Source organism: Nestor notabilis, unplaced genomic scaffold (genome assembly GCF_000696875.1).
Source record: "Nestor notabilis isolate BGI_N333 unplaced genomic scaffold, ASM69687v1 scaffold7965, whole genome shotgun sequence".
Taxonomy (NCBI): Eukaryota; Metazoa; Chordata; class Aves; order Psittaciformes; family Psittacidae; genus Nestor; species Nestor notabilis.
In genome coordinates, this window is record NW_009928771.1 from 14,039 (window position 1) to 30,729 (window position 16,691).

Genomic DNA, 16,691 nt, shown 5'->3' on the forward strand with positions numbered 1-16,691 from the left:
GCAAGGAAAAGGGCAAGAATTCTACATAAACACATCTGAGTTCTGCTGCTGTAACCTTCTGGGTAGAGAGGAAACTACCACATTTTGCAAACATTAGGTTCATACCCAGTGCACTGCTTGGCCATGGTTTCAAATGCAACCAAGATGACAGAAAAGACTAATCTCCCTTTTACAACCCCATTTTTTTCATTTGTATTTTATACTGTCCTATTAAGCATTAAGATGGACATTCAAGAAGCAAACAAAGTCTACTTTGGTATCGTGAAGAGATCACTCCTTTAATAAAAACACTCACTTGCAAGTTTCTGACAACACTGTTGGTAATGAACCATGCACACACAGACCGAACCATGCAGCCACGTGGTTGTGGCTGAGGGAGCCAGCACTGCAATGGAAAACTGCGATGGTTCCACAGAGCATCCCCTGCTCAAGGCCCCCCAGAGCATTACCTCGTGTTGCTCCATGAGTGCTGAGCCAGGAGAGCCCAGAAAGCAGGACTGCAAAGAACCTGGAGCTACCTCCCCCAAACCATAACTTGGTTGACAGTAAAAGAAACTAGAAAGGAAGATTGTTAACTTTCTAAGTCTGATTTGCTGCAGAAAGTACAGCTCTTCTTCAGTTCACACTGCTTATCATACTGTCACTCCCCATCCTTGATAATACTGATGTTTAACCTCAGTAGCAGAAGCTACAAACCACCATCACTACAAATACAGGTTGCTTTGGAAAAGTAATTTAAGCAATTGGAAGTATTTATTGCAAACCAGCTTTTCTCTACCGTTGACGAGGCAGCCAGTAAAAAGTAAACAGAAAAACATTCATGAAACACAAACTGATTTAATTAGAACTGAAAAGGAAGTCATACTGCAGGAATAAAAACTCCAGATACACAGCAATTATGAATTATGAAGCTGCTGCTGACCTTGGAAAAGCATTTGGGAATTCATGACCAAGTATTCAGCCTTGAATTCTGAGGGAAAGGGAGGGAATACCCATGACCTTCTGAGTCCTTCAGCACCACTGCACATAAAACTGTACTACTTGATATATTTTTCCATGAATTTTTTGTGGAATTCTGATCGCAGAGTGTCATTCACAAATCTTTTGTCCTTTTTGGATTCATCTAAGCCCTTGGCACAATTCTTGAAGACAACATCATCATCCCATCTGAAAAGAGAAGTTTTGGACTTCAGTAAACTTGTATGAAGATGAGGTGCAATTCAGAGAAATACATAAATGAAGCTTGGCTTTTCTTTTAAATGGACATAGAACAAGTAGTCACCAGGATTAGATCTTAGCTTTCAAAAAAAAATAGATCTATTTTCTAATCCAAGCCATCTCCTGCATGTTCCTGAGTTAGAAGTGAGATGGGTATCAGTAGATTTAAGGTTATTTGATCTTACAGAAAATAAAGACCATCTGAGCAGAGCAGGGAAAAAACCCTTTAATCTAATGGCCTTAATTTTGATAAACACACCAGTCACTGGACTATCTGCAAACAAGAACTGTATTGAGAAAAGACTGCTATGGATTTAATTCTACACTAAAAAACATAAATAAAAGCCCCTAAAGCAGCCAGATTTTTTTAAAAGAGGAGCATAACGTAATTTCTTTCAGGAACTTTGGTCCTGTTGCTTTGGTCCTGTTTGTCTGCACAATGTCAGACAGACACAATTCTCAATCTCTTTCCCCCTTTTTTAAACAAAAGTAGCAGAATTATTTGTTCAGAGAAATGCAGAAGACAATCACCACACGCATCAGTATCCTGATTCTGCATTACACCGCTGTGACAAGGTCTGAGGAAGGAAATAAAACCCAACAGCAGTGATAATATTTTCTGACTCAGAGTAACAAGAGGGAGCAAGGGGATGGGTATCACAGTACAAGGTGCATGGTACCTCCTCTTCACTTTGAAGTTTGCCTGAGGCTGGGCTGGGCCAGTAAGGTTCAGCAGTGGGTTACCACTCAGGATGTTCTCCATCCGAATTCTTTCTTCTTCAGCCTTTTGCTCTTGTTCCTGTGAATCAGAAATGGATATACTACTTTTCTAGGCCACTTTTCTCATTTAGTTGGTAGAAAGAAATGTTATTTAGCTGTGAACACTCACAGAGCTTTAATTCCTAGCTCAGACTTCTCAGAGCATTTGACACTTGCATGAGAGTAAAGGATAGAAGCAGAGATATTCTAAAGAGCTTAACATGGCTAATAAACTGTCAATCTAGCAACATTCCTATCTGCTCTGCTTACCTCTGATGTCCCATCAAATATTCAGTTCAATTCGAGCGCTACCATTTACATATTTATTATATTAAAAACTATATACAGATTAAAAGCTTTCCTTTATCCTCATGAGAAAAGAGAGTACATTATACAGTATTCATTAGGTGGAAGAAACTTCAGTATGCTGAAACTTCTTTATCTTCAGCAATCTGCTTGGGTTTTACAACCACAGCTTCGCAAGGGACCAATTAAAAAGAACACTGAGAAATCTAAGGTGAAACTGAGCAGTGGAAGTCACAAGACTATTTAAGAGTTCCAATATTAAGGAACAGAAAAATTTTCATCTCCTTGTACTATCAAAAGCACATAACTCAAGCCTAAGCGAAGCAATGCATTACAGGCAACACAAAGCACATTTCACTGCCCACACTTCCAAGCTGTATTCATGTATTTAGTGACTTAAATGTTCACAGACTTCAAAATGAATGTGTAATATTCATTTTACATCAACATATTTTTCCTGAACCTTTTGAATACACTGCAAGGATTGCTCTTTGATGAAAGCACCAGAATAAATTCGGATGACTAACTAGGTCTCCCACTCCCTATATGCTTAAGTGTGCTCTGAAGACATTTTAGTTCAAAAATACACTGAAGTCTCATTAGCACTGTTGGAAACTAAAAACTGTGGCTGATAAAAGAATTATATAAACTAAAGACAAAGAGATCACAAGATTGTGTTGGTTTTTTTCCCATAACTACAGAAAATCCATGGCTGAGGGGATCCCAAAAGAGGAAACGTGTTTCTTGATGACACTGGTTCCAAGCTTTAAGTATAAGCTTGAACACTGATGCTAGCCAGAGCTCTCCAGCTTCAAACATTTAACCAATACCAAGTGATATATTACTAAAGCTATCTACAATTTATGATGGTTTTCAATTGGACTGATTGGGTATGTGAAATATTCCTATCACCCCAACTCTATCCCAACTCTTTTAAGAACAATACCACATTAACATACATAGGAATACCATGCACAGATGATGCAGGACCACCGGTAAAGATTTTACCTTTCAAAACCTGAGTTTTAGCTATGAAAAAACACCTACATTACACTGCTTCTCACAAACAGAATTTAGAACCAGCTGCCATTAATTGTCAGTGGGGTGGTTGCATTATAATATTCTTCCTTATTTACTGGGGTGGTAGTAACAACTGTAGTTGGAATGCAAATGTTGGATTTAAAGCTATGTTTGAAAATGCTTCAGTTCATCACAGACTGGTTTGGGCTGGAAGGGACCTTAAAGCTCATCCAGTTCCAACCCCCTGCCACGGGCAGGGACACCTTCCACTAGAGGAGGTTGCTCCAAGCCCCTGTGTCCAACCTGGCCTTGAACACTGCCAGGGATGGGGCAGCCACAGCTTCTCTGGGCACCCTGTGCCAGCGCCTCAGCACCCTCACAGGGAAGAGTTTTTTTCCTTATATCTGATCTCAAGCTCCCTTGTCGAAAGCCCCTTCCAGATTTCTTGTAGCCCCCTTTAGACACTGGAAGCTGCTCTGAAGTCTCCCTGGAGCCTTCTCTTCTCCAGGCTGAACAAGCCCAGCTGTCTCAGCCTGTCTCCACAGCAGAGGTGTTCCAGGTCTCTGATCTGATCATCTCTGTGGCCTCCTCTGGACTTGCTCTAACAGCTCCATGTCCCTCTTGTGTTGGGGGCCCCAGAGTGGGATGCAGCACTGCAGAGGAGGTCTCAACGGAGCAGAGCAGAGGGGGAGAATCACCTCCCTTGTCCTACTGGCCACACTCCTTTTGATACAGCCCAGGATACGGTTGGCTGCCGGCTCATGTCCAGCATGGATATGATCAACCAGCACCCCCAAGTCCTTCCCCTGAGGGCTGCTCTCAAATCCAGTCTATATTTTTATCTGCTTTACATAACGCATGCAATACCCTTCAGCTTCAATTAGCCTGACAGAGTTCACTTTCTGGTAGCAAATAAAGCATTATCAGACTGAAGTGATGAAATGTGGTGACAGGAAAAAAAAAGGGAACTCAAAACTGAAATAACACTTTTAAGAAGCATTACGCTACAAGGAGTAGTATAAGACTAAGAGCAGAATTTAGTTCCAGATTAAGACACCTGCAACTAGACATCTGCATCTGCTTGTAGGCACCTGAGCTCACATCTCAGAGAGATCTAGAGAATACAGTAAGGAGTCAAGATGGCTTTTCTGCTCATACTGAATTACACACACAGAGGACACCAGCCATGCTGCAGGCTCTACTGGTTGCACCTCCACTGCACCACCATGGAAGCTGGCATACGGAACTTGTACATCAACCCAAACTACTTGGCACACCAAGCTCAACTAAGTTCTGTCCAAAACTACTAACTGCCAGCAAAACCCTACATCGACTCAAGTCAACCACAATTCCAGAGGACTGGAGGGTAGAAGTAATTGTACTATAATTAGAAGTGGTAGGGGCAATCTTGGGAATTTCAAATGATTACATTTTACTTTTGCACCTATTAAAACCAATTACGAACATAATGTGAGCAGAAGCTGTCAAATGTTCTTGTATAGTGACACCAGGAACATAAAACATCCACCAGTCTTATTTTCAAACACCGATTCTCTATATTCACATTACGAGACGCTGCAGAGCCCCTGGCACTTCGTGTGATCCTTTGCTGCTTCTGAGCTCTCCTCACAAACAGAACTCTGCTGTCTTCCAGACACATAGAGGCAGAACAACCAGAAGTAGTAACAAACTGCATTAGTTTATCTTTGTCATTAAAGAGCGACAGATGAGAGTCTGAAAGCAAACAGGGAACAGCTCTGTTGAGTAAGGCAGTGCCAGTTTTAGGCACATTACAAAGACCCAGCACGCATGGCAACTTATCTATGGAATTTAGGCATTCCCATGGCAGGGAGATTGGAACTAGATGATCTTTAAGGTCCCTTCCAACCCAAACCACTCTATGATAAAGCTGTTCCAGGCTGGATGACATTTTAACTTATCTGCTATAAATTTTAGGAAGAAGACTAATTCTGAAGATTAGTCTTGAAGATTTTTTGTATTATTTGGCTTCACTAAAAACTCCCAAAGAAGGTATCCAAGACTTAAAACATGGTAATTTACTAAGTTTTGTATCTTAGAGGCATGACATGGAGGAAATACGAGGCGCAACTCACAGTGGTGTAAAACTGACATTTACACTTAAGCTAAGCAATGCATTTGGCCAGAGCTGCAGACTCCCTCATCTCCAGCCAAAAGAGGTTTTCATTATGTTTCACAACTTTCCACATAAATCTCCCACTGCACGCTCCGCTGAAAGCTCCAGGCGATGGAGCACGGGCTGTACCAAACCTAACAGACCAGACGTAACCTTCATAGCTGTCTGAGCTTCACACCTCTGAGGCACCATCAAGTGCAGCTGTTCACAGAATTAGAGGCTCTGCTTGCTCCCAAGCCTGCACTGTTCTTTTGTGTGGTGGAACAAAGGCTTATTAAGCTGAAACACTATGGCTACAACAAACCCACAACACAAGAAAAGCCTAAGGGGAAAAATAATACATGTGTATTTACTCCACCCTTTCTAAAGTAATGCCTCTTTGCCTGCCTGTCTGTTCAGCAAGAGGTGTACAACTTTTTTCCTAAGCCGTGTTAGCAAAAATCCTGCTCCAGACCGTTCTCTCCCTATGGACAGCAGGGCTGTGCTTTCCAATGGCAGCACGTTGCACCAGCTGCCTACAGAGATGAACTGGATGTCAACCATGTTGTAACCACTGTGCTAGAGGCAGAGGCAACAGAACAGGAATATTATGGTGTGGGGAATGAAACTGGACTGGCGGAAGGAGCCCCATATCCCAGGAAAGCAGATGGAGACGCTGCTCTGTGAATGGATCTCACAGCAGGCCTTCACTGTACAACTGAACTCACCATGTGGCATCACAGCTGGGGGAAGAAAAAAGGAGGACAAAACTATATTAACCTTAACTAAACAATTATTCTTTATCTTGCTGTAAGAATAACAGTCCCTTGGCACATTTGTTTCTGACCACAAAGGAAAGAAAAACATTATTGTTACCATGGTTATTTTGTTTTAGTATAGCTCCTGCCCTTAGCACAGAGCAACAGTACTTTTACAGAGTGCTGAAATCCTGAAATGACTCCACTGTATTAAAGTTATCCTACTCAGTTTTTAGGGATGTGAAGTAGCTGAATGAAAACTTGAAATACCCACATTTCATTGAAGACTGGAAAAAAAAATAATTATTCACATAACCTTATTTAAACGCTAATTTTTGCATGACTGCACTGCCTTTAGCAGCAGGGAATAAAACAAGTTCCACCCCAGTTATTTGGTCCTATGTGAACTCCTAACTCTATGTAACACAGTGATTCACATAACTGATTGAAACCTCAAGAAATAAGAGCAAGGAGTAATCCCAACTGTGGTGTCTATACACAGATTTGTTGTCATTTTGCTCACAAGGGAGGAGACATTATTGTTAGATCTTGGAAAGAGGAAATATTGTGAGCATGTCTCTAACATTTAATGAAGAAACACACTCTGCCACCTGATTTTGCCTCTTTACTGAAATTATTTCTTCATCATCAATCTTAATCATCGAGACCCTTAAAGTGAAAGGGTTAATGTCTATCAATGTCTGGTGAAGTGATATATTCAGTTATAGAGGGTGCTGAGGCACTGGAACAGGCTGCCCAAAGACATGGTAAATGCTCCATCCTTGGCACTGTTCAAGGCCAGGCTGGACAGAGCCTTAGGTGACATGGTTTAGTTAGAAACACTTGGTGAAATCATAGAACCATAGAATGGTTTGGGTTGGAAAGGACCTTAAGATCATCTAGTTCCAACCCCCTGCCATAAGCAGGGACACCACACACTAAACTATGTCGCCCAAGGATAAAACTGTTCAACCCAAACCAACAACTTTCAGTCTGTTCTCAGATAAAATGTCTGGATGTTAAAATAGCTTTGCTGGAACTGCACATTCAGCTGCTCACTGGTTTGAGGTTTGGTTTTAATTATTTCCATTTACCTTTTAAGGAAGTGCTCAAAAACTGAAAATCAAGAGCTCTGTAACGCTGGATTTGGAATATTGAAATGTTTCCATGAAACCTATCCATGGATAGTTCACACACACACAGAGCAGACCTGTGCTTGTACAGTTTTAGACAGACTCAGAACTGGGACAGAAATGGCCTTCAGAACCAAAATGTCCTGGTCAGCTTAGTGTCTAATAGAAACAACCTGAGAGATTAAAATGATGGAGAGCTGGAGAAAGTCAGGAGGACTCCTCCACTCCATCAGGTTTTAAAAACATGTGTAGTATTTATTTCATGTTTCTACAGAATTCAAGGAATTTAAGTATTTTGAGACGTTAACAAGACTTAACAGGAATTGCTTATTTGGTTGACAAACTGTTTGTGTCACAGGTTACAGGGAAGTATCAGCATGAAGGAAGTGAGACCTTCTTAATTCTAATACTTGTCAAAATAAGGTTTAGGGGATTTCTATGGAAATTGGTATTACCACATAAGGGAAATGAACAGAAGGCAGGATGAGCTGAAAAAAAGCAGTTTCTGATCTTTTGTTTTTAACTGCTGTCTCACCAGAGATGCATCTGAAAATAAGGAGTCTTCCTTTCACAGCAACTTAAATACTGGACACCAAAGTGATGATGGAAAACAGTTAACAAAGATACAGTTTACTTTAAAAGAAGTCTCAGAAATTATTGGACCAGCATTTTAATAAATCAAAATAACTATCAGGGAAAAAAATACATTTTGCACAAATTTGGGATATATTACTGTATTTTACCCTCATCATCTTGTTACAACCCCATCATGTTCCAAGATGCAGAGACATGTTAATCTGTCTGTATAACAACAAAGAGATTTGAGAATGATGTGAGGAGAAAAGAGTGAAGAGGCACTCATCCTGCAGCTTCCCTTTGCCTTCCCACTGGTTTACCCACTCTGCCTACTGTGGACAGCAGTTTCAGCATATAAACCACCCCTGTACGTGGATTAGGACTAACAGTGACTACACAAGTAAGACTTCACATGAGATGTTACCCTGAATTCAGCTGCATTACTAACACAGGGTTACTTACAAAACTGGGTTTAAGTTACAGTTTGCAATACATAACAACATCAAAAAATACCACATATCTGAGGCGAAAAAGGGTTTCTATAAGATGGCTATAAAATGTTTTGCCAGTAACACCTTCTTTCAAAGCCATGGAAAATAAAGCATAGTCTAAGTAGATTGCACCACTAAAGCCAACACACACACATGATCATTCCTAAGGACACTCATGCTCCTAAAGACTCTTTCCAAGGCTGCACCCCACTTTGGTTTTTACTTTTGCCATCAATATTGTCCTAGTTTCCTACTCTCAAAAATTCCCAAGAGAATAAAATTCCAAGTACCTGCAGAGCACCCACTATTTACTGAAGATGTCAATTTTTAAGAGAGCCTATTTTGCCACCAGCCAGTGTCGGGATGAACAGAACACACAATGAGTGTGCAATACTGTGCACTACTGCGCACTACTGCATGTAAATAACACTATGCTTTAGGAAGAAACAAACTTATTAATTTCAGGTAAGTGTGCATGTATTCAGTATGCACATAGCACTGGATAAACTCTCTTCTGGGGGAAGGAGAACCTCCATAAAGGTAAAAAATAATACCAGTTACGAAACAGCAAAGTAAACCAAGTGCCATACTAAACACTTCATAGCTTTTAGCACCCTCTAGTGACAAAACATTGATGGTAACATTCATGCTTTCTGCACAGGAACAGGGAAGCATGCGCTCAGTCTGTGCTGCAATTTACTGCTGTTCTTTTTCTAATGCAAGTTTTCTACAGTGAAACGTGACCAGTTACGCTCTTTAATCCAGACGTGCATTTACAGCTATCAGGCAAAGCAAGAAAAACCCTACAGATCTAAGCTTTCATTTAAGCACTGCGGAGAACAGCTGAAGTAGAAGTCTTTTCTAGACATTGCTCCCCTTAATTTGTAGGTTAGTACATTTCACACGGGAACACATGGCAGAACTGTTGACAGTGGTTTCTAGTCATTTTCACCAGGTTATTATTGCAGAACACAACTTCATTACTGTGTGATGTGCTTCAAATGCCCCAGTAAAGATACGAGAGACGCTTTCAGACACACTCTAATGTAAAAGACCACTCACAGGCCAGATGGCGAATCAAGTAACAGTTTTCTACAGCAACATTTCTGCACTGAAGCAGCACAGTACAGAAGCTTTTACCCTTCCAAAGTACTTCATTCCAAAATTGCTTCAAACTCTGAACAAAGCTCATTGATTTTGCAGACCTTCCTGATTCTAAAGGTAGATTTCTGTATTGTTAGCCTGCAGTAAGCAAGCACTCCATTGCTGCTACAGCAGTTAATACATTATTCCCTCCCGGCTGTCCCTAGTTTCTGTTAGATGCTATGACTTGTCCACTGCCACCTTACTCTACTGGAGAGCATCCTTGAAAAACACTAAACTCTAAGTGTGTGTGTTAATCTAGAGGAAGGTTACAAGTAGTTCAGACACAACAAAACATTAGGTTGTCACAGTAGCCTTTGATTAGCCTCTTAATCAGCACTTAATATGTTTATTTAGCATGTTCCAAACCCCATCTTAGATTACCCTATAAAAACATGACAGGTGGCTTGTTTGGGAGGTATGTGGGGTGTGCTTGCTTTGGGGTTTTTGTTTTGGTTTTTTGCACTAATCATAGAATCAGCTAGGTTAGAAAGGACCTTTAAGATCATCAAGTCCAACCATTCCCCCAGGACTGCCAAGGCCACCACTAAACCATATCACTAAGGGCCTCATCTATGTGTTTTCTGAACACTTCCAGGGATGGTGATTCCACCACTGCCCTGGGCAGCCTGTTCCAAACATACAAAACTACTCCAGCTGAAGCATTCAACGTTTTTCAAAAGCATAGTTTATAGTTTGCTATTTAAGGCCTGGGAATGTGCCTAGTAAAAGTGGAAGAGGGAATGCTGCACATACCCACCACTTCTGCTGCACCACCAGAGGCAGAGCGTTTCTGTACTGTGGATGAAATCCCAGGGCTCTAAACTCTGCTGCAATACAGGGGTAGAGCCAGTACAGTTCATCCTAAATCCTGATCAGCTTGACAACGCAGACTATACCGATCAACAGTCCCTAGAAGTCCATTCATCCATCAGTGATTTTGCTCATGCATGCTATCCCAACAATCTCTCTCACACCAAGGAGGTGTGGGAGCCAAAAGCATAGGATTTGATCCCATTCATGGGGAAACAATCTCTAATCACAGGATGTCTACTAAAGATAAACGTAATCTTGACAACAATTATTAGATAGCAGAACAAATTCATCATACCTGAGAAGAGGTTTGAAGGACACTTTATTTACCAGTTCTCACTCAAGTACTTAAGGCACACCAGGTTTAATAAACACTGGTTTGCAAAAAGCAGGTGCTCTTTAATAGGTGAGATTTTACCTTTCGAGCCTGTTCCTCAGCTCGTTCTTTCTTGATTTTCTCCAGTTCAGCCAGAAGAGCTGCAGTGTCATCATCATCACTGTCTTCCAAGTCCTCATCTTCATCATCTTCCTAATAACAATAAATGGGAACAAGAAACTTCTTTTCATTTAATAGAAATAGCCTTGGTCTGCCCAGCTAAGGCTGCAATTTGCTAATGGCTGATTTCTGAAGTACTTGGTGCTTGCACCACCAGCAAACACAGTACAAATGGTTTATTTGCTCTTGTACAGAAAAGTCAGGACAAAAATATCTTTGTGCTTTTTGGATGACTGCAGTTAAAGTTTTTATAATCCAAATGCTAAGTAGCTAACAGATTCCAGAGCATGGCTGTCCCAAGTCACTCTCTAATCATTGTAATATAAGTCTTTGTAACAGGGTGCCTAAATACCCTGTCCAGTATTATTTGGACCAAATATAACAGGATTAAAAAACCTCAGACCTAACTCCTAGACATCAGCATAAGGAGAGGATCCAGGAGCAAGAATCCACTGCTCATGAAGACAGTCAGTGTGTTTCAACAGTTCTACCTCTGGGGAATTCTAACTAACCCAGTAGTTGACTGAAGTGTAAAAAGTCACCCATTCCCCATACTTTAAGTGGTATTTTCAGTTCCCTAATATTTGTGCCCTTTCCAAGAATACCATGAGACTATGGACCAGAATCCTCTGAACCACTCTGGACTTCCACCAGACTAACCCAAAAAGGAAGATCTGTTGGAACCTGTTTTAAATCTTTAGCAAACCTAAAAGCACATGTTCTATTAACAGCAAATCCTGAAGGCAAGACAATGAAAAAGGAAAGAAGACATAAAAAAGATACATACATCAGTAAGGGGATCATCTGCATCAAGATTTGCTGCTGGAATCTGGTCTAGCCGAGGCTTCTTAGACACAGAAGATGATGTTGTGTGTTCTATGGCATAAGATTTAAGAAACAACAAAAAAATTACTAAGTCATCTCATTTAACAGAATCAAATGTCAGAAAGCAAAAATCTTCACAAACTGTCCTGCATTAGAGTAAGAGATAGAAGCTTACACTTACTCCTTCCTCACTTCTCAATGTTAACACCATGCCCAGTTCCTCTCCCCCTCTGCTCAAGGGAAGCAGAAACATCCCCAAACTTCCGACTAGGCCTCCAGAAGTTTTCTGAAGTCATTGTTTCACAAAGAAAGAACAGCAGCAGAAAAAGCTGTGCAGAAATATCCTTATTCTACATACCCAATTGGAGGGTTGCCATTGAGCATTACTGTTGGCTAGTATGGTCCAAACCACATCTGCTTTCATCTGTGAATTTGAAAGCCCCACAATACTGTCCCACCTAAATTCTGTCAAGCTGAATACTAAAAATGAGTATTTCTCAAAGCAAACCCCTCAGGTTTCATTTTAATTATCACTTCACCTTATAGGAACAGAATTCCACACTTCAAAAACGGATTTATTGTTACACTAACGCTGTAAAACGAGAAGATGAGTCATTCCCCCTCTCTTTCCTGTCTCACTTGTCCAAGCACAAAAAAGAGCCCTCTATTAGCTGTCCAGACTTGTTGCCAATTCATTACACTCACACTGTATCAGCTGGCCTGCAGGATGCCTGTGCTCTCCTACTGCTGGCCTGGATTTCTGCTAGCATGAAGCCAGCAGGAAAGCCAGCGGACATTCCCTTGCAGGTCACCAGCTCTGAACTATCAGATCAATACCCCAAATTCTACTCTCATGACACGCTGTCTGCAACCTGCAAACTTCTTACAACACTAAGTTATGCACAAGAGCAAAGCCACACGAAGCTATTTGGATGTTTGTTTCTTTACCTCTGGTTTGTCTGTCTCTATTCTTCTCTCTCGCAGCGACACGTTCTCTCTCCTCCAGCTCCCTTCTGAAATCCCGGTTACGCACCTCCTCAGGAGCATCCTGAGTGGCCTGTCTACAACAACATGAGAGGGGAGAAAAAAGCTGAAAGGGACAGTCTGCAGCTGGGAGAAAATTTTTCATGGAGGCCAATAAATCCTGGCGTGAACAGGTAAGCACAGAGAGTAAGAACTGAGTACCCTGTAGACACATGTTTGTTTATTCTCTCTCTATCAGTCTCCTTTTCTGTATGCATCACACACACACAGACATGCAATGCTACACACACATGCTGCTTCCTTCCAGTGGCTCTCAAATGACCTTACACAAATTCCTACAAAACCAGGATAAATACATCTACCTTTTGTAGCTACCTCTAAATCTTGCTCCCCAGCAGACACCCACGAGAATCATAGTCCATTTCCCTCACTGTTTTATCATCCAAAGCTGCTGCTGCAAACCTGGTCTCTGAAGCTTACAGATAAGAGCAAGTCCAGAACACACTTTTCATAAACTTTTCCCCTCTGAGAGACAGATAATCTCCCATGACCACTAAAAACAAAAGCTGGGAGAACAGGCAAAACACTAGCTTTGGTGAAACATTTTGCAAATACATGTTTCTCCCCTTTTTATATAATAAAGACTGGCCAAAAGCAACAGACTATTTATATCTGAGCCACATAAAGTTCCACCTAGAAAGCACTGGATTTTCTGTGGAAGTCTGGAAAAGAACTAATGAATAAAAACAAGCAGCAATTCCTTTCACCCTCCTGTGAACCCAGTGCTGGAAATAAGAGTGCCTGGAAGAAACCCAGGCAGGAGCCATTATAAATAAATACTGTGCACAGACTGTCTTTATGATGAAGTATTTAATTTACTTGTGCAATTAAAAACCTGGATCTGGAATCCCTGATCTAGCTGCAAAATCCTCCCAAACTCTGTGAACATGAGTGGGGCTAAAACGCTGAACTCCTCTTGCAATGGTGCAGTCCTGGCAATTTAACAAAGACAACTTTGTATGAGGTATTTGGGAGAAAGACAAGAAGACACTTCATGCCCCCTCCATCTCTCTCTCACACACAGGGAGATACTTGTTAAAACATACTTTGTATATTCCTGTACATGTTTATCCCCACACACTTCATTCAAACAACAGACCTGTGTCCCCAACCCTGCTTTTGTTTGAAGAAACAAACCACCAGCAATGTTTCCCATAACAACAAAATGCATTTGACACCACTTTTTGTGCTGTTGGATTTGGTTTTCTCCAAAACACTCCAACTCCCTTATCCATACATGTTCCTAAAAGCCAAACGGACAAGAGGGAAGAGGTGAAAGGGTAAATATCTGGACAAAAAAGCGCAAACATAAAACCTTCACAGTAATTTTGCTGACAAGAGTAACATGAATTAGATAAAAAGAACATTTTTAGGCTGACACTATTCAAACTCTAGGCATCGTATCACACTGACTCCAGTTTTCACTTAATCTCTCAAAAGCATAATGAAGATTAATTATGCATTTCAAAGAGAGGAAAATATTCCTAGTATTCCATCATTTTTCTTACTGATTAAAGCCATTTCCTCTCCCAGCACCTGCAGTGTTTAACATCAGCTCTTCCAGCATGTACCATTGTCCAAATGTTATTCCATGATTTCCCTGCCTCGTCTTAATGCCCTTCCCAAGTGGTCCTTGCCAAATACATGATGTGGTTTTCCTGCTTTTAAGACATTCTCAGCTATGCCCCCTCTTACCCCATCTTGCTCTGCACTGAGCCCTCCGTGGCTCAGCCCCAATGACAACTTTCTCCTACTCCACTGCCCAAAATGTTTGATCTCCAAAGCTCACCTTCTTCCACTATCATGTCCATAAGCAGTAATAACACCACTAAAATTAAGCCTCTCCAGTTGCCTGCAATGCATTTGATCTCCAGGTCTGCTTCCGAGACTTATACTTTCAGCCCACTCACTCAGCACTGCCTGTTCAGTGCCAAGCACATCAACATCTCTTGTGACAATTGCAGAGTACTGCTCATTCCCAGCCTAAAAAAACCAATACTAACCTGTATTTGATTTTAGTATGAGAAGGAAGGTCTCTGCTGGAATATTGTTTGGAGAGCTGACTTAAGTCTCCTTCACCTTTTCCTCTTCCTCCTCTTGCAGGTTCAAACGTTGGCCTCGCTGCTGTTGTCATTTTAACTACTACAGAATGAAGGGATAAAACCAGTTGTTACTACAACATACAGTGAAACAGTTTCACCAGGAGCTACTCTGTTCCTGGAACTACTGAAGTAACAAGTCCCACTACAGAACATCAGCTATCACTTGGTTCATAATCCCTGAAATGTAAGGAGCTTTTTATTGACAGAATCTACTCAGATTTTCAAAGTAAAGTCTTTTCCAACATGCTTGAAAGATGATACACACACGCTAGCAAGAGTATGAAGCTATGTCTGTAAAGTAAACAGAACTGTCCAGGAGCTGATCTCCTATCCTTAAGAAAGCAGTACAGTCTTGTAATTGAACTCTTTTCCCTCCTGCAATGACAGCCAAAAATAACAGACTCCTGGGAATGACTCCTCATTTATTCCTCAAACCATATCTAAGTATGATCACCAGAAACACAGACTGACACATAGCACAGCATGCCCAGGATGGTGTTGATAACTAAATACCAGTGAAGATCACGTAACATGAACGCTCCAGCCCTCATTGTGGCCCTGTTCAGCTCTGTACCTCCAGGCACAGCACTGTCACCAGTGCTGCAGCACAGTCCTTTGGAAGTGACCTGCGCAAAGCTCCTGAAGGGCTGGCGTCAATGCCTCCCTGGTAGTACAAGGCTTTACCCTTTGGTAAGCCAAGTGCAATAAAAAAAGCTCAAACAAACGCAGAAGTTTCCACCAGTTCTCACTGAGAACCTGCAGCAGCTCACATACCACCAGCAAGGCCTAAAAAATTCACTACCTGGTGCCCAAAATCGTTCCTATCAATTCTTGTGTGGCAAAGGAGTGAAACAGACTGGGATCAGCCTCAGCCAGCAGACACCACATCAGCAGGCACTGCATTCAGTGCTGCACATGGAAGCTGGGGACCCTGAAATCCCAAACCACTGTGCCAAGAATCATCGGATCAGCTACGTTGGTAAAGTCCTTTAAGATCACCAAGTCCAACCATTCCCCCAGGACTGCCAAGACCACCATTAAACCATACCACTGAGGGCCTCAGTTTTAAGATGTTTAAGATATTAGGATGCGGGTTTTAAGATGTTTAACCAATGCCAAAAAACTCAACACGATCAACCAGTGACATGTTAAATCTACTATCTGAAACTGTGCTCATTCACATGCTTCACCAAGACACACACATCCATTAGCCACAGAGTGAAGATACGACACAAGATCTGCAGATGTATGTATGACAAAAGAACATACTAAAGAATGCTAAAAAGCAAAGAAAAAAACCATGCTTCATATGCTTTTGTGACACACAGATAAAAGTCATTAATGCTCTATTTGCATTGTTCGTTATTTTTTCACTTTTAATGAGATCACAAGGCACGACTTCAGTGTTAAAAGGATCAAATAACTTGTTGCTCAAAATAACAGCCCATCAGGCAGCACAGTTACTGCCACCAAACTGCTTGGTAAGGCAGCACCCAGCCTTGGCTCAGTAATGCCTTTCAGTGACACTGTGCAAGTCAGCTGGAGCTCAGCAGGACACTTCAGCTCTGCCAGCCCCATGATCCAAGAAAGCCACCTGCTCTCAGACTTATCTCTGCTAATTACATGTAACCGGGGGCTCCATGAATGCAGGTGAAGAACCAGATCCGATGTGGCTGCATAACTGCGTGAAGCATTAAGAAATCCCCTGGAAACTGTCCCTGCTTTTCTTAAGTCAGCTCGTATTCGGCTCGGTCTTAAAGGACCCAAACTCGACCTGAAACCACCCAGGGACCGTCACACCGACCTCTAGGGTTTCGGAAACGCAGCCCTGCGGACGCCTGCTTAGCGCGACACGGACACAGGGACAGTGCCC

At 41.6% G+C, this 16,691-nt stretch overlaps 1 protein-coding gene across 1 annotated transcript; it reads right to left on the minus strand.

Annotated features, from left to right (window-relative positions):
• Positions 1-727: 727 nt before the first annotated feature.
• CWC15 (CWC15 spliceosome-associated protein) lies at positions 728-14,860 on the minus strand. The gene is made up of 6 exons (XM_010014656.1): positions 14,720-14,860; positions 12,621-12,733; positions 11,635-11,723; positions 10,770-10,880; positions 1,899-2,017; positions 728-1,167 (listed from the first exon to the last, which is right to left on the minus strand). Exons 1-6 carry the CDS (start codon positions 14,848-14,850, stop codon positions 1,038-1,040), a joined length of 693 nt encoding a protein of 230 aa, XP_010012958.1. The 5' UTR covers positions 14,851-14,860; the 3' UTR covers positions 728-1,037.
• Between the last annotated feature and the right edge of the window lie 1,831 nt (positions 14,861-16,691).